This window comes from Bombina bombina, chromosome 3 (genome assembly GCF_027579735.1).
Source record: "Bombina bombina isolate aBomBom1 chromosome 3, aBomBom1.pri, whole genome shotgun sequence".
Taxonomy (NCBI): Eukaryota; Metazoa; Chordata; class Amphibia; order Anura; family Bombinatoridae; genus Bombina; species Bombina bombina.
Window position 1 is genome coordinate 1,258,481,433 of NC_069501.1, and position 18,737 is coordinate 1,258,500,169.

Below are 18,737 nucleotides of genomic sequence, written 5' to 3' on the forward strand. Positions count from 1 at the left end.
CCCCACATCTGAACAATTTGAGAAAACACATCTGGGTGGAGAGACATTTCTCCCGGATGTAAAGTCTGACGACTGAGGTAATCCGCTTCCCAATTGTCTATACCTGGGATATGTACCGCAGAAATTAGTCAGGAGCTGGATTGCGCGCAAACAAGTATCCAAGATACTTCTTTCAAAGCTTGAGGACTGTGAGTCCCACCCTGATGATTGACATATGCCAAAGTTGTGATGTTGTCTGTCTGAAAACAAATGAACGGTTCTCTCTTCAACAGAGGCCAAAATTGAAGAGCACGGAGTTCCAAAATATTGATTGGTAATTTCGCCTCTTGAGATTTCCAAACTCCTTGTGCTGTCAGAGATCCCCAAACAGCTCCCCAACCTGAAAGACTTGCCTCTGTTGTGAATTATACGATGGTGATCTAACCACCAAGTCAGAGAAAGTCGAACATTGGGATTTAAGGATATTAATTGTAATATCCTTGTATATACCCTGCACCATTGGTTCAGCATACAAATCTGGAGAGGTCTCATATGAAAACGAGCAAAGAGGATCGTGTCCGATGCTGCAGTCATGAGACCTAAAACTTCCATGCACATAGCTACTGAAGGGAATGACTGAGACTGAAGGTTCCGACAGGCTGCAATCAATTTCAAACATCTCTTGTCTGTTAGAGACAAAGTCATGGACACTGAATCTATCTGAAAACCTAAAAAGGTTACCCTTGTCTGAGGAATCAAAGAACTTTTTGGTAAATTGATCCTCTAACCATGACTTCGAAAAAACAACACTAGTTGACTCATGTGAAATTCTGCAGAACGTAAAGACTGAGCGAGTACCAAGATATCGTCCAAATAAGGAAATATTGCAATACCCCGCTCTCTGATTACAGAGAGTAGGGCACCTAGAACCTTTGAAAAGATTCTTGGAGCTGTCGCTAGGTCAAAAGGAAGAACAACAAATTGGTAATGCTTGTCTAGAAAAGAGAATCTCAGGAACTGATAGTGATCTGGATGAATCGGAATATGAAGATATGCATCCTGTAAGACTATTTTGCACATATAATGCCCTTGCTGAACAAAAGGCAGAATAGACGGAACTGGCATGATTACCCCCTGACAACTCCAGGTCTGAAACACACTTCAGAAAAGCCTGAGCCTTTACTGGGTTTACTGAAATGCGTGAGAGAAAAAATCTTCTCACAGGCGGTCTTACTCTGAATCCTATTCTGTACCCATGAGAGACAATACTCTGAATCCAATGATCCAAACATCTTTGAAAAATGTTAATCTGCCCCCTACCAGCTGAGTTGGGGGCTGGTTTTGATCTCTTAAATGGCTTGGATTTATTCCAATTTGAAGAAGGCTTCCAATTGGAAGCAGATTCCTTGGGGGAAGGATTAGGTTTCTGTTCCTTATTTTGTTGAAAGGAGTGAAAACTGTTAAAAGCTTTAGATTAACCCTTAGGTTTTTTTATCCTGAGGCAAAAAAACTCCCCCCCCCCCCAGTAACAGTTGAAATTATTGAATCCAACTGAGAACCAAATAATTTATTACCTTGGAAAGAAAGAGATAGCAATCTGGACTTAGAAGTCATATCAGCATTCCAAGATTTGAGCCACAAAGCTCTTCTAGCTAAAATAGCTAAAAACATAGATTTAATATCAATTTTGATAATATCAAAAATGGCATCACAAATGAAATTATTAGCATGTTGAATCAACTTAACAATGCTAGACAAATCATGATCCGATACTTGTTGCGCTAAAGTATCCAACCAAAAAGTTGAAGCAGCTGCAACATCAGCCAAAGAAATTGCAGGCCTAAGAAGAGGACCTGAATATAAATAAGCTTTCCTTAGATAAGATTCTAGTTTCCTATCTAATGGATCTTTAAAAGAAGTACTATCTTCCGTAGGAATAGTAGTATGTTTAGCAAGAATAGAGATAGCCAATCAACTTTGGGGATCTTTTCCCAAAACTCTAATCTAACTTCTGGCAAAGGATACAATTTTTTTAAACCTTGAAGAAGGAATAAAAGAAGTACCAGGCTTATTCCATTCCTTAGAAATCATATCAGAAATAGCATCAGGAACTGGAAAAACCTCTGGAATAACCACAGGAGGTTTATAAACAGAATTTAAACGTTTACTAGTTTTAATATCAAGAGGACTAGTTTCCTCCATATCCAATGTAATCAACACTTCTTTTATCAAATGAATGTACTCCAATTTAAATAAATAAGAGGATTTATCAGTGTCAATATCTGAGGCAGGATCTTCTGAATCAGATAGATCCTCATCAGAGAAGGATAATTCAGTATGTTGTTGGTCATTTGAAATTTAATCAACCTTATGAGAAGTTTTAAAAGACCTTTTACGTTTTTTTAGAAGGCGGAATGGCAGACAAAGCCTTCTGAATAGAATCAGAAATAAATTATTTTAAATTTACAGGTATATTTTGTGCATTAGATGTTGAGGGAACAGCAACAGGTAATGAACTAATACTGATGGATACATTTTCTGCATGTAAAAGTTTATCATGACAACTATTACAAACCAGAGCTGGAGGTATAATCACCACAAGCTTACAACAAATGCACTTAGCTTTGGTAGAACTGTTATCAGGCAGCAGGGATCCAACAGTGAATTCTGAGACAGGATCAGATTGAGACATCTTGCAAATGTAAGAAAAAAAACAACATATAAAGCAAAATGATCAATTTCCTTATATGGCAGTTTCAGGAATGGGAAAAAATGCAAACAGAATAGCCCTCTGACATAGAAAAAGCAAGAGGCAAAACGGAATGGGGTCTAAAATAATGAAAATATTTGTCGCTAAGTATGACGCACAACAAACAGAAAAATATTTTTTGGCGCCAAAAACGTCCGGACTCGTGTCATAGATGATGCAACCTTGTGAAAGGACAAATTGCGTCAACGAACGTAACTTTGCACCAAAAAATTTTTGCGCCAAGAATGACGCAATAAACTTTAGCATTTTGCACCCTTGCAAGCCTAATTCTGCCTGCAAATTTGAAAATTGACAGTCAATTGAAAAAAGACTACACCCCAGGTAAGAAATACATTTCTAAAAAATGCATTTCCCAGATATGAAACTGACAGTCTGCAAAAAGGAAATATACTGAAACCTGAATCATGGCAAATATAAGTACAATACATATATTTAGAAATTTATATAAATACATAACGTGCCAAACCATAGCTGAAAGTGTCTTAAGTAATGAAAACATACTTACCTGAAGACACCCATCCACATATAGCAGTTAGCCAAACCAGTACTGAAACAGCTATCAGTAGAGGTAATGGAATATGAGAGTATATCGTCGATCTGAAAAGGGAGGTAGGAGATGAATCTCTACGACCGATAACAGAGAACCTATGAAATAGATCCCTGTGAGGAAAACCATTGCATTCAATAGGTGATACTCCCTTAACATCCCTCTGACATTCACTGTACTCTGAGAGGAAACGGGCTTCAAAAATGCTGAGAAGCGCATGTCAATGTAGAAATCTTAGCACAAACTTACTTCACCACCTCCATAGGAGGCAAAGTTTGTAAAACTAAATTGTGGGTGTGGTGAGGGGTATATTTATAGGCATTTTGAGGTTTGAGAAACTTTGCCCCTCCTGGTAAGATTGTATATTCCATATGTCACTAGCTCATGGACTCTTGCCAATTACATGAAAGAAAAGAATTACACCTAATCTAATAGCCCTATCAAAAATAAAAAATCACACCCAAAATAAATTAAAAAACCCTAGCCTATAATAAAATATCAATAGCCCTTAAACGGGCCTTTTGTGGGGCATTGCCCCAAAGATATCAGCTCTTTTCCCAGAAAAAAATACAAAGACCCCCCCAACAGTAAAACCCACCACTCAACCAACCCCCCAAAATTTAAAACCTAATTCTAAAAGAACCTAAGCTACCCATTGCCCTGAAAAGGGCATTTGAATGGGCATTGTCCTTAAAAGGGCATTTAGCTCTTTTGCATTGCCCAAACCCTAATCTAAAATAAAAACCCACCCAAAAAAAACCTTAAAAAAAGCCTAACACTAACCCCCAACGATCCACTTACAGTTTTTGAAGTCCCGCTTGAATGATCTTCATCCCGGCAGCGTAATCCTCATCCAGGTGGCAAGAAGTCTTCATTCAGGCGGCCTCTTCAATCTTCATCCCGGCGACGAAGTCTTCATCCAAGCGGCGGGAAGTCTTCATCCAGACGGCCTCTTCAATCTTCATCAAGACGGCATCTATCTTCTATCTTGATCCAAGACATTTGAATTAGCCAATAGGATTTAGAGCTGCTAAAATCCTATTGGCTGTTCAAATCAGCCAATAGGATTTAAGCTGCTCTTATTCTATTGATGAATCATCCAATAGAATGAGAGCTTCTTAAATCCTATTGGCTGATTTGAATAGCCAATAGAATTTTAGCAGCTCTAATTCTTATTGGCTGATTCAAAATTTTCAGTCTATAGGAATGCAAGGGACGCCATTTGAAACGGCTCCCTTGCATTGAAGATTCAGTGTACAGCGGCGACTGTATGAAGAGGATGCTCCATGCCAGATGTCTTCAGGATGGATCAAGATAGAAGATGCCGCCTGGATGAAGATTGAAGAGGCCACCTGGATGAAGACTTCTTGCCGCTTGGATGAGGAATTTTATGCTGGGATGAGGATTGAAGAGGCTGCCTGGATGAAGTGGATCGTTGGAGACTAGTGTTAGCCTTTTTTAAGGCTCTTTTCAGGGCAATGCGTATCTTAGATTTTATAGATAGCTTTTTTTTATTTTGTGGGTTTGGGGGGTAGGGGTTTATAATGTTAGTGGGTATTTGTATTTTTTTTTTTCAGAAAAATAGCTGAAATCTTTAGGGCAATGCCCTACAAAAGGCCATTTTGCCATTGGTAGTTTATTCTAGATTAGCCATTTTTTTTTTTGGGGGGGGGGGGGGTTGTTTTTTAAAGGGTATTAGAATAGGAATCATTTTTAGTTTTTTTTAATGGTAGGTTTTTTTATTTTTTGTAATGGTAGATTTTTTTATTTTTTGTAATGTTAGGTTTTAGTGTAAGATAGCTAAGGCTTTATCTCAAAGGTAATTTTGTATTTATTTTAACTAGGTAGTTAGTAAATAGTTAATAACTATTTACTAACTAGTCTACCTAGTTAAAATAAATACAAACTTACCTGTGAAATAAAAATAAAATCTAAACTAGCTACACTATAACTATTAGTTATACTTTAGCTAGGTTAGGTTTTATTTCATAGGTAAGAATGTATTTAGTTTTAAATAGGTATTATTTAGTTAATAATTGTAAATTTAATTTAGCTCTATTTTAATTATGTTAAAGTTAGGGGTGTTAGGGTTAGGGTTAGGTTTAGGGTTTAATAGTTTAATTTAGATTTTTTAAATGTGGGGGCTGTCGGTTTAGGGGTTAATAGGTTTATTTAGTGGTAGTGATGTGGGAGGCCAGAGGTTTAGGGATTAATACCTTTATTTAGTGGCAGCAATGTTGGGGAGTGGCGGAATAGGGGTTAATAACTTTAGTATAGTGGCGGCGATATCGGGAGCGACAGATTAGGGGTTAATAGTTTTAGTTAGGGGCGGTGATATCGGGAGCGGCAGATTAGGGGTTAATAACATTATGTAGGTGTCAGTGATGTTGGGGGCAGCAAATTAGGGGTGTTTAGACTTAGGGTTTATGTTAGGGTGTTAGGTTTAAACGTTATTTTTTTTTCCCCATAGACATCAATGGGGATGTGTTACAGAGCTTTTCATTCAGCAATTGCAGGTGTTAGACTTTTTTCTGAACTCGCTTTCCCCATTGATGTCTATGGGGAAAGCGTGCACAAGCATGTCAAAGCAGCGCTTGTTTTTGGTGCGGTATGGAGCTCAATGCAACCATATCGCCCGCACAAGCCGGGTTTTTAAAAACTTGTAATGGCTGCACTATAGGGGATTAAATAACGTAACTTTTGTGGCATTCATTAATTTCCCTATAGCGCGCATAACTCGTAATCTAGCTGATTGACTTGTAAGTAAAGTATAATACAAATTTAGCATCAAATATACTTCATCATAGATACCATCACAGAACCTAACTCTAAAAACTTACATAATTCTTAAAATTCTTTATTTTTGTCAATCCTTCAATTAAATAAATTGATCTATGTAAAATACTTTATAACTGTTCTCTTTTCTAAAAAAAAATAATAAATTATATATAAATAATTAAATTAATAAATAAATAAAAAGATATTTCTACTTAAATCTTAAAATGCATCCTAGAAATACTAAGCTATCCAATTCTAGATTTAGGCCGTTAGGGGCCAGGGTTTCTATTTCAAAAATCCATTTTCCCTCTAATCTCAATAACTATTTATAAAAGTCTCCTCCTTTCCAGTTCTTTACTAATGTTGCTATTTCTGCACATATAAACTCCTGCATACCTAAACTTGTTCCTCTCCTCTTCTGCATTCATGCGCTCTCTCTAAGGTCTCCCTGATTCTCTATATATTGTTTACCACAGCTGCACTCTATTAAATAAAAGACATTTCAATCTTTATATCTTATAAGGTTATCTATCGTGTATTCTTTTCCGGTTTTATTAGATCTAAAGGTTGTGAATTTCCTAGAGTGTCTGAATGCCTTACATGCTAAACAGGGATAGAATTGTTTCAGCTGATAAAAGATAAAAAGCCACTGGAATATCAATAAAAAGTCTGTCTGCTTCTTAACCAATTGAATGCCAGGATATGCAGATGAGATGGAAATAGTGTGTATGTAATGTGAGAAGGTTGACTAAATGTAATGGATTCTTGGAATTAAAGTGATGGTAAAAGCAACATTTTAGATGGATTTTAATTGAACACTTCTAGTAAAGATGCACTGGAAAGCATTTGACACCGTCCCACACAACAAACTAATTCACAAACTGTATCTCCTTGGTCTAGACTTAAAAATTGTGAACTGGGTAGAATTATTGGCTTAAGAACAGATAACTATCGGCTAGATTACGAATTTTGCGATAAGAGCTGCTTGGTACTAACTTGCAAGTTATTGTCGCCGATCACCTCCCTACAGCGCTGGTATTACAGGTTTTCATAAACCCGGCGTTGGCAGGCAATATTGCAGCGTAAAGCAAAATTGAGATCCATACCGCACTCCAATACCAGCGCTGCGGTGAGTTGGTTTTACGTGCTCGTGCACAATTTCCCCATAGACATCAATGGGGAGAGGCGGCTGAAAAAAAGCCTAACACCTGCAATAAAGGAGCGTAAAGCTCTGTAACACAGCCCCATTGATTCCTATGGGGAAACTAAATTTATGTTTACACTTAACACCCTAACATTAACCCCGAGTCTAAACACCCCTAATCTGCTCCGACATCGCCGACACCTACATTACACTTATTAACCCCTAATTGGCCGCCCCGACACCGCCGACACCTACATTATACTTATTAACCCCTAATCTACCGTCCCAGACATCGCCGACACCTACATTACAATTATTAACCCCTAATCTTCCGCCCCCAATGTCGCCGCCACCTACATTACACTTATTAACCCCTAATCTGCCATCCCAATGTCGTCACCACCTACCTACACTTATTAACCCCTAATCTGCTGCCCCCAATGTCGCTGCCACCTACCTACACTTATTAACCCCTAATATGCCGCCCCCAATGTCGCCATCAACTACCTACACTTATTAACCCCTAATCTGCCACCCCCAATGTCGCTGCCACATACCTACACTTATTAACCCTTAATCTGCTGCCCCCAATGTCGCCGCCACCTACCTACACTTATTAACCCCTAATCTGCTGCCCACAATGTCGCCGCCACCTACCTATACTTATTAACCCTTAATCTGCCGCCCCAATGTTGCTGCCACCTACTTACACTTATTAAGCCCTAATCTGCCGCCCCCAATGTCGCCGCCACCTACCTACACTTATTAACCCCTAATCTGCCGCCCCCAATGTCGCCGCCACTATACTAAAGTTATTAACCCCTAACCCTAACACCCCCTAACTTTAATGTAATTAAAATAAATCTAAATAAAACCTACTATTAATAACGAACTAATTCCTATTTAAAACTAAATACTTGCCTCTAAAATAAACCCTAAGCTAGCTACAATATAACTAATAGTTATAGTTATAGTTTTTATTTTTTTCACAGCTAAGTTTGTATTTATTTTAACTAGGTAGACTAGTTACTTAATAGTTATTATTATTTACTTACTACCTAGCTAAAATAAATACAAATTTACCTGTAAAATAAAACCTAACCTGAGTTACACTAACACCTAACCTTACACTACAATTAAATAAATTTCATAAAATAAATACAATTAACTAAATTACAAAAAAACCCCCCACTAAATTACACAAAATAAAAAATAAATGATCAGATACTTAAACTAATTACACCTAATCTAATAACCGTATCAAAATAACCCCCCCCCCCAAAAAAAAATAAAAAAAACCCTAGCCTAAACTAAACTACCAATAGCCCTAAAAGGGCCTTTTGCGGGGCATTGCCCAAAAGAAATCAGCTCTTTTACCTGTAAAAAAAATACAAACAACCCCCCCAACAGTAAAACCCACCACCCACACAACCAACCCCCCAAATAAAAACCTAACTAAAAAAACCTAAGCTCCCCATTGCCCTGAAAAGGGCATTTGGATGGGTATTGCCCTTAAAAGAGCATTTAGCTCTTTTTCTGCCCAAACCCTAAGCTAAAAATAAAACCCACCCAATAAACCCATAAAAAAACCTAACACTAACCCCCGAAGATCCACTTACAGTTTTGAAGACCCGACATCCATCCTCAACGAAGGGGCAGAAGTCTTCATCCAAGCGGCCGAAGTCTTCATCCAAGCTGGCAGAAGTCTTCATCTAGACGGCATCTTCTATCTTCATCCATCCGGCGTGGAGCGGCTCCATCTTCAAGACATCCTGCACGGAGCATTCTCTTCAATTGACGTCTTCTTGCAGAATGAAGGATCCTTTAAATGACGTCATCCAAGATGGCGTCCCTTGAATTCCGATTGGCTGATAGAATTCTATCAGCCAATCGGAATTAAAGATGAAAAAATCCTATTGGCTGATGCAATCAGCCAATAGGATTGAGCTTCAATTGGAACAGCCAATAGAATGTAAGCTCAATCTATTGGCTGATTGGATCACCCAAAAGGATTGAAGCTCAATCCTATTGGCTGATTGCATCAGCCAATAGAATATTTTCACCTTTAATTCCGATTGGCTGAAGTGTAGTATATTCAGGAGAAATTTGAAGCACTTCTTTACAGAAAGGGTGATTGATTCATGGGGGCATATCTATCAAGCTCCGGATAGAGCTTGAGGTCCCATGTTTCTGGTGAGCCTGCAGGCTCACCAGAAACACCAGTTATGAAGCAGTGGTCTAAAGAGGAGGAGGACAGACATTGCCGCAATTCAACTCGATCGAGTACGATCGGGTTGAGTGACACCCCCTGCTGGCGGCCGCAATTCTGCAGGGGGCGGCGTTGCACCAGCAGCTCTTGTGAGCTGCTGGTGCAATGCTGAATACGGCTCTCCATATTCAGCGAGGTCTGGCGGACCTGATCTGCACTGTCGGATCAGGTCCGCCAGACTTTGATAAATAAAGGCCATGGAATAAACTTCCACAACAAGTAGTAATGACAAACACTGTGTGGGACTTTAAGAATTCCTGGGACAAGCATAAGGTTATCCTTCGAACTAGATAAGTTTATACTTTTAGGAAATATCGGGCAGACTTGCTGGGCCTATGGCTCTTATCTGCCGTCAATATCTATGTTTCTATGTTTACTTTTAAATATAGCGACGCCATTCTAAAACCTGTGCCACCCACCTAGCTAGAGCTCTGATCGGAGAGCAGTTCAAACTGTTAGATTACAATAAAATATGAGTTTTGAGGTGGGTCGCCAAAGCGCGGGGGATTAGAATGACACTGCTAGATTAGAAAGAAAGTTGCAGCGCATTTTAGATAGAAGTTATCAATTAAAGTCTCTCTAAAATATTGAGTAGATTCTGGACAATTTAAAATGTTCAGTTTACCAGGCTTGCCAGAAACACGGGCCCTCAAGCTCCATTTGGATCTTGATAAATGGGCATCATTGTGTTAACACGTAACTTACTGTAACGCATAAAAATGATTGCTGCCATGACAATTTGTGAGAGACATTAGGAAAGAAAGTAAGTAAATTAGAACCTAATGGTGAGCAAATAATAGTAACAAACAGGAAGAAACAAACTGTACAAAATTTAAAAGGAGTAGAAGTGAGATTCTGAAAGAAAAAACTGCATAAGAGGGAAAGCATGAATGTAAAAGAAAGAGTGACGATAATATAGCCTATTATAAAGTGATAATATTGTAAGAACCAATCAAGACTCAACATAATTTACTTATTGTAACACCAGTTGAAAAGAAACATCTTCATCCAATAGAATATCTGCTAGCATAGATTATTTTGAAATATGATTCAACAAAAGTTAGAAGTATAAAAAAAATACTTAATATATTACATTAGAGCCAAAATAAAATTAGCAACAATTGTAAAACTTAGAGACTCCATTTTAAGTGTTATAAACATGGTGCCTTTTATTATTACAGATGCAGAAACCTGTATAAAATGTCCAGAAGATCAATGGATGAATGATAAGAGAACTATGTGCATCCTAAAGACTGTGGAATTCCTATCATTTGAGGACACATTAGGGAAAGTCTTAAGTTCAGTCTCCATCTTCTCCTGTACTGTCACTTTAGCTGTTTTGGGGATTTTCATTAAGAATCACAAAACTCTGTAGTAAAAGCCAACAACCAAAACCTCAGCTACACTCTTCTCCTCTCCCTCATGTTGTCCTTCCTCTGCTCCTTATTGTTTATTGGACGTCCTGTGGAGGTGACCTGCCTACTCAGACAAGCTGCCATTGGAATAATTATTGCTGTTTCTATCTCCTCTGTTCTTGTAAAATCAATCACTGTTGTTATTGCCTTCAATGCGACTAAACCTGATAGCAAGATAAAGAAGTGGATTAGATCCCGAGTGTCCATCTGTCTGGTTATTGCCTGCTCTCAAGGGCAGGTTGTGGTCTGCATGCTGTGGTTGGCTCTTAACCCACCATATCCAGACTATGACACTCACTCTTACATTGGGAAAATTATATTACAGTGTAACGAGGGCTCTCTCACTGCATTCTACCTTGTGATAGGTTACATAGGATTCCTTTCTGTGGTCAGTTTCATCGTGGCATTCTTGGTTAGAAAGTTACCTGCTAGGTTCAATGAGGCCCAGATGATTACGTTCAGCATGCTGGTCTTCTGTAGTATTTGGAACTCTTTCATTCCAGCGTACCTGAGCACCAAGGGCAAATATGTGGTAGCTGTAGAGATATTTGCTATCCTGGCCTCTAGCGCAGGACTGCTGGTCTGTATATTTATTCCCAAGTGCTACATTATATTATTTAAGCCTGAACTGAACACCAGGGTACATATGCTAAGTAAGCATTGATTTGTAGATCTATTTTATGTCTTGAATATTAGAAATATACTTGTCGTCGTCCATTTATTGTATGTTGATATGGAGACATTTGTTTGCAATGTTTTGACATTTAAATATTTATTGAGTAGTAAAATAAACCAAATAAAATATAACAATTTTCTGTTAACTATCTTATTAACATTAAGCAGCAATTAGTTTTGAGTAAACATATTTATCCTTTTTATATTTAAATATTGTCATGTAACCAGCACTGTCCAGCATAGAAGAGGTAAACTTTAGAAGAGGTAAAAACAGACACAAATATGCTGTATATATATATAATTTTTATTGGGTTAAACAGTGGTTATACTATACTACACAATACAGTACATATAACAGAACAATATAATTCAGGAATACAATTTCGTACTGAAAAGAAACTCACATTTTTACATTTAAGTTGGTGTGCATATGAAATAGTTGAAAGAGGCGAAGGGAGGAGGGTGGGGAGGATGTACATAAAGAAAGGGGAAACATGGGGGCAAGGAAATCCTATATATACTGTTTATTTGTTTCATATCAAATCCCATTCTAGTGAATACAATTATAACCATTTGAGAGACACAAATATTTGTTATGGCCTTTGTGGAGCTTGGAGATGCAGCTCCATAACCTTGAGTAAAATATAAAATGTTTGCTTGAGCAAAAGCTGATGCACGCTTACTTGAGGACTTCTTAGAATATTGCAACCACCCTAACTTCTGCACATAGGGGGATATTTATTCAGCATTGCACCAGGAGTTCTTGTGAGCTGCTGGTGCAACGCTGCTCCCTGCAGACTCGTGGCCAATCGGCCGCCAGCAGGGGGTGTCAATCAACCCGATCGTACTCGATCTGTTTGAATTCTGGCAACCTCTGTCCACCAGCTCAGAGCAGGCAGACAGCGTTATGTAGCAGTGGTCTTTAGACCGCTGCTTCATAACTTCTGTTTGTGGCGAGTCTGAAGACTCGTTAGAAACAGGGGCCCTCAAGTTCCATCCGGCGCTTGATAAATGGGCCTCACAGACTCCAATGGAGAGTGCAAAACTGATATAAAAAGAACTAACACTTATCGCTTGCATGCTAACCCGAGAGGAGTTTAACCTACAGCACTAACCCAAAGGTAGTTTTCAATATTTTACATTCCAAAGTTCTTCAAATAGAAGAAAATGTTCTATTTACTTTTAAATATACAGTAGATAGACAGATAGATAGATATAGATAGATAGATAGATATAGATAGATAGATAGATAGATAGATAGATATAGATAGATAGATAAATAGATAGATAGATAGATAGATATAGATAGATAGATAGATATAGATAGATAGATATAGATAGATATTTTGGTAACATATATATCTATATGCAGGGCTTGATATTTTCAGTTAGTATTTCCACTAGTCCCGGATGACTTAGAAATCGCAGCAGATGACTTAACATTTATACTTTTTCCTATCTTTAACATTAAAGGGACAATGAACCCAAATTGTTTTCTTTCGTGATTCAGATAGAGAGGCCTATTTATCAAAGGTCTTGCGGATCTGAGCCGACAGTGCAGATCAGGTCCGCAAGACCTTGCTGAATGCGGAGAGCAATTCAGCCAATCGGCCGCCAGCAGGGAGGTGTCAATCAACCCAATCATATTCGATCGGGTTGAATTGCGGCGATTCCTGTCTGACTCATCAGAGCAGGCGGACAGGGTTATGAAGCAGCGGTCTTTATACCGCTGCTTCATAACTGGTGTTTTTGGTGAGTCTGAAGATTTCAATGGGGAGAGCCGGCTGAGAAAAAGTCTAACACCTGCCAAAAAGCAGCGTAAATCTCAGTAACGCAGCCCCATTGATTCCTATGGGGAAACAAAAGTTATGTTTACACCTAACACCCTAACATTAACCCCGAGTCTAAACACCCCTAATCTTACACTTATTAACCCCTAATCTGCCTCCCCCAACATCGCCGACACCTGCATTATAATTATTAACTCCTAATGTGCTGCCCCCAACATCGCCGGACGTCTTGAAGATGGATGTGGGTGGTGGGTTGTAATGTTGGGGGGGGGGGTATTGTATGTTTATTTAAATGCAAAAGAGCTGTTTTCTTTGGGACATGCCCCGCAAAAGGCCCTTTTAAGGGCTGGTAAGGTACAAGAGCTGTTAAATTTTTATTTTAGAATAGGGTAGGGCATTTTTTTATTTTGGGGGCTTTGTTATTTTTTTAGGGGGCTTAGAGTAGGTGTAATTAGTTTTTGTAATTTAGTGTTTGTTTGTTGTAATTTAGTTTAGTTGATTTAATTGTAGATAATTGCAGGTAGTTTATTTAATTAATTTATTGATAGTGTAGTGTTAGGTTTAATTGTAACTTAGATTAGGATTTATTTTACAGGTCATTTTGTAATTATTTTAACTAGGTAGCTTTTAAATAGTTATTAACTATTTAATAGCTATTGTACCTAGTTAAAATAAATACAAAGTTGCCTGTAAAATAAATATAAATCCTAAAATAGCTACAATATAATTATTCGTTATATTGTAGCTATATTAGGGTTTATTTTACAAGTAAGTATTTAGCTTTAAATATGATTAATTTAGGATTTGACGTTGACAATCGCAATGGAAGACGATGCTCCTGTCATCTATGGTCTAGAATTTCAGCTTTTAGGATGGAGGAATTTGCAACACACCTCATTGCTATTTTGAAAGACCTGTCTGACAAAGCCGACAACTATTTTTGCAGCTTAAGATATACCCTGGTGGAATTACACAGCCAAGATGGCGTTGCCTGCCTATCCAGCTATGTTGCACACGTGGCTGATCGAACAGAGGACTTCCTACCGGCTCAACACTCGTTTGAGCCACTGCAGGAAAAGCTACCCAGGCAGGATTCGACTGACGTCTTGCCTGACAAGCCAAGCAATGACATGATGCAGTCATACTCAGCTGAACTGGTCCATGTGGGGGCCGTTGCGGCGAGATCTGTGGAACTCCTCCAGACCACGGATGTGCAGCGCGCACTGCTCTCTCTACCTCCTCGCCCAAGCTTGCAAATAGCATCAACACCTAACATGTTCCAGGCACCAGGCAATGCAGGAAACTACCATGTGCAACTAGAGGGGACCTTTCACTCGCCATTTGAGACGGCTCGACTTAATGGTGAGGATTACCTAGAAGCTCTTAACCCCTACAACTACCCTAAAGCTTCCACCTTGGGAGATCGAGGAGGGTCTGCCCATATGATTCCGATTAAGAAAATTTCAGGGTTATATTGCTTCCTCCCTGCACCGCTTGTTTCACACATGGCACGCTTGCTCAGAACTTATATCAGCCAGGAGGTGAAGCCACGCAGGCACAGATGGACTGTCAATCCGCACAACGGCTGGTACAGTTTTGCTTTTTACAGGCTGGACATTGGGACTATCTGAGCAGGCAAGCGTTCACTGCTCTTTAATTTGCAAGGTCTTACTGCAAATGGATTATATACCCTCTCTTGCAGCTCCTACCACAGGTGTAGGCTGAATCTACTCATGCTTTTGACTTGACTCCCTAGCGTGGTAAAATTTCGTGCTGAGGAGGTTTCCATGATAATTAGTACACTTCTACAAAGTCTTCAGGGCTTTTCTTGTTTCCTTTTTTCTTTAATTTTTTTTGTGTGTGTTACATACTCCTAATATTTGCAATAGTCATTAGATGGAATGCAACTAGTAGAAGCACATACTCATACTCCTCTATTTAATGCGCCTTAAATGTTCCATAGAATGATTATGCATTGCAGTTATAAAATAGCAGATCAAATTTCTCCTTTTTCACTCTGTAATAGTATATATGTGGCTGCTAGGATCTCTATATAAGAGTGAATGTGATGTTGTAATATTTTTTGAACCATGCCTATTGTGCTTCAGTGTGGGAGACCGTACATTATCTACTTGTTTAGTTAACCTTGTGATAAAATACAACAGTTACATATATTCGGAGTGCCAGCTAGCTTAATTAATATACTCCTCATGACCCAGAACTGTACACAGCATATTTGATTGTGCTGCTTTTGTTAGTAGGGTTATGTGGTTTAAATGTTTATATTTACATATCCTTATACAAGCTGAGTATGTTACCTTTTACATTAGCATTATCATAAACATTATTTAACAGACATCAGCGAAAACTCGCAAGTAATATAGTGTGATAAGCTGTGCTGATAAAACATATTATAAACTCATGTTGGGTAATATACATAGCAAGTTGCAACTCTCTATTGCTGACTCTATAAGTAAACCACTAGTCTTTCATATATCTCCTAGTGGAATGACCTCACAATATGAGCGCCTTAGTCATATTACTGTGTTCCCAGTTATATTATGGCTAGTAAATAGCTGCATCCATCTTTCCCACTACACAAGCCCATTTAATCCACTCATATTAATATTAGCTCTGAAAATTTGAGATGTTATGATGGGGTTATGCAGCTTCAGTTTTCATGTTGGCAAACAATATTTTTATTCTGGCCAATGATCTCTAACATTAATCAGCTGTTTGATGTTATGTTTAGCCAGATGTGCACTACTTGCAGTCACAGAGTCTAATTAGCCATAGAGAAATTATATCTCTTGAATTGGTGTTATATAACTAACCTGCCACTTACTCCTGTGTATTTACCTTTTGTTGACATCCTATATATAGGAGGCAGTTTGATACCTTCTCTTCCAACAGTTTTATATGTTCTCTAGCTGTTTAGTATTAATACAAATTACACCTTATAAGGCTGTTATATTCCCACTCAGGTTGTCATATACACTGTGGTCTTTGATGCGCTGTCACATTCTACTTATATCTTACCTACCTGTTTAAATATAATATTAGTTATGTTTTATAATGTTGTAAGGCACTTATTTGGGTCTTTGTGTCTACTGCGACTCCAGAACATTTTAGTTATGCTCTTACACTGGATGTTGTGGGCTGCAGGAACGCTTATACCTAATATATCTAATGCTCTTTGATATTATGTGCTCATTCTCTAGTTAAATGTTTATTTACTATGGCATTAACGATGATGATTTGTGGTTATTCAATTGGCTGTTATTTGCTGTACTACATGATGTCTAGCCCTAAAGTCTATCATAAAATCTCCTCACATTTCTCTATACATAGTATAACGCACCTTCTTGGTAATTCTCTTTCAGAAACAGTCTCCATTATGTTATGTGCCTTTGCATCATATTTAAGTATTTTATAGTTTGTAGTGGCACAGGACTGTATACCTATGTTGTTTGTGTCTTTCTCAGACTGTCTGATTTTATACTAAAAGAGATTGTAAAGTTCTCATGAAAATGCAATGCACATACTTTGACTCAAGCTGTGTATGTTATTACCAAATCAGAGTTTCTTTGTAAAATTATCCTTGGTTATGTCATGCTCTTACTATGTTCATTCCTCCCTCCTATATAATGGAATACTCCCCTATGGTACTAGTCCTATTAATATATGTTCAAGCCTACTGGAACTAGTATAAATATTTAGTCCCCAATGCTCATTAGGTGAGCTAATTAAGGCCTATTGGTAAGACGCCATTATACTTTTTATCAGATATAAAGCTATACCTCCCATTTGATTATTAATGGGCATATGTAGCACTACTACTCTCCATATCTAATCTGCAGGACTACCTTAGGCACACAGCTCACTCAAGCTCATTATAAAGGGGAGCACTTTGTTGCAGTAACCGGTATCTGTTTTTTCTGTATTTTATGCCTACTCATATAACAGGTACATTCAATACATTAATAGGTTGATGCGTACCAGCTGCTGGTTTTGAATTCTTACCTGTTTGTTTAACTTTACTATGGCTAATGCCAGCATATTCCCCTAATCTCCTGTCCCATAGTATACAAGTCTTACTACAAAAATAGTCCTAATACATTCTAAGCCCTGATAAAGCTCCTTTACTAGTTATTATTACCTCAACCTTATGGGTATAACCATACTATTAGAGGGGAAACTTAATGACAGAGACTAACTTAATCTGCACTATAATTCGCAAGATATAATTTTGTTCTGACAGTCCTGGGGTCCCTTTGCTTGAACACTTCTAAGATTCCACCACGTACCTTAAATTACCTACGCTCATATATGACCCCGCCCTCCACCCCTTCCCCTATATATATAGCGCTGCTTATCCGCTGAATCTCCCCCCCCCCTCTCCTGCTATATACGCATTTTCTACTTTTTATATTTATGGTCCATTGGGCCTAAAGCTATGTTATCAACTGATTAGTCATTCATACTATCTTATTGAAAAACTGAGGTTACATTGGCCTAATATTAATGTCTTATATAACTGCTGAAATGTTTTGCTCAATTTTGTTTGTACTTTTTACTGTTATCAAAAAGGCGTATTATGTTTTATGTTTGATCTGCTAAACCTCAATAAAAAATATATATATAAAAAAAAAAAATATGATTAATTTATTTAATTAGATTTATTTTATTTTGTTAGATTTAAATTATATTTAACTTAGGGGGGTGTTAGTGTTAGGGTTAGACTTGGCTTTAGGGGTTAATACATTTATTAGAGTAGCGGCGAGGTACGGTCAGCAGATTAGGGGTTAATACTTTAAGTTAGGTGTCGGCGATGTTAGGGAGGGCAGATTAGGGGTTAATACTATTTATTATAGGATTTTTGAGTCGGGAGTGAGGCGGATTAGGGGTTAATACATTTATTAGAGTAGCAGCGAGGTCCGGTCGGCAGATTAGGGGTTAATAAGTGTAGTTAGGTAGCGGCGATGTTGGGGGGGGCAGATTAGGGGTTAATAAATATTATGTAGGTGTCGGCGATGTTAGGGGCAGCAGATTAGGGGTACATAGGGATAATGTAGGTTGCGGCGGTGTGCGGTCGGCAGAGTAGGGGTTAAAAATATTTATTAGAGTGGCGGCGATGTGGGGGGACCTCGGTTTAGGGGTACATAGGTAGTTTATGGGTGTTAGTGTACTTTAGAGCACAGTAGTTAAGAGCTTTATGAACTGGCGTTAGCCCAGAAAGCTCTTAACTCCTGGCTTTTTGCTGCGGCTGGAGTCTTGTCGTTAGAGTTCTAACGCTCACTTCAGTCAAGGCTCTAAATACCGGAGTTAGGAAGATCCCATTGAAAAGATAGGATATGCAATTGACGTAAG

General features: G+C 38.3%; 1 protein-coding gene across 3 annotated transcripts in view; it reads left to right on the forward strand.

The window, feature by feature from the left end:
* The window catches only part of LOC128654718 (ecto-ADP-ribosyltransferase 5), a 189,923-nt gene extending 178,828 nt beyond the window's left edge, over positions 1-11,095 (forward strand). For all 3 annotated transcript variants that reach the window (XM_053708798.1, XM_053708800.1, XM_053708797.1), the window contains exon 6: positions 10,669-11,095. In XM_053708798.1, coding sequence (XP_053564773.1) covers positions 10,669-10,862 — 194 coding nt within the window. In that variant the 3' untranslated portion in view covers positions 10,863-11,095. The remainder of the gene's footprint in view (positions 1-10,668) is intronic.
* Positions 11,096-18,737: the final 7,642 nt, after the last annotated feature.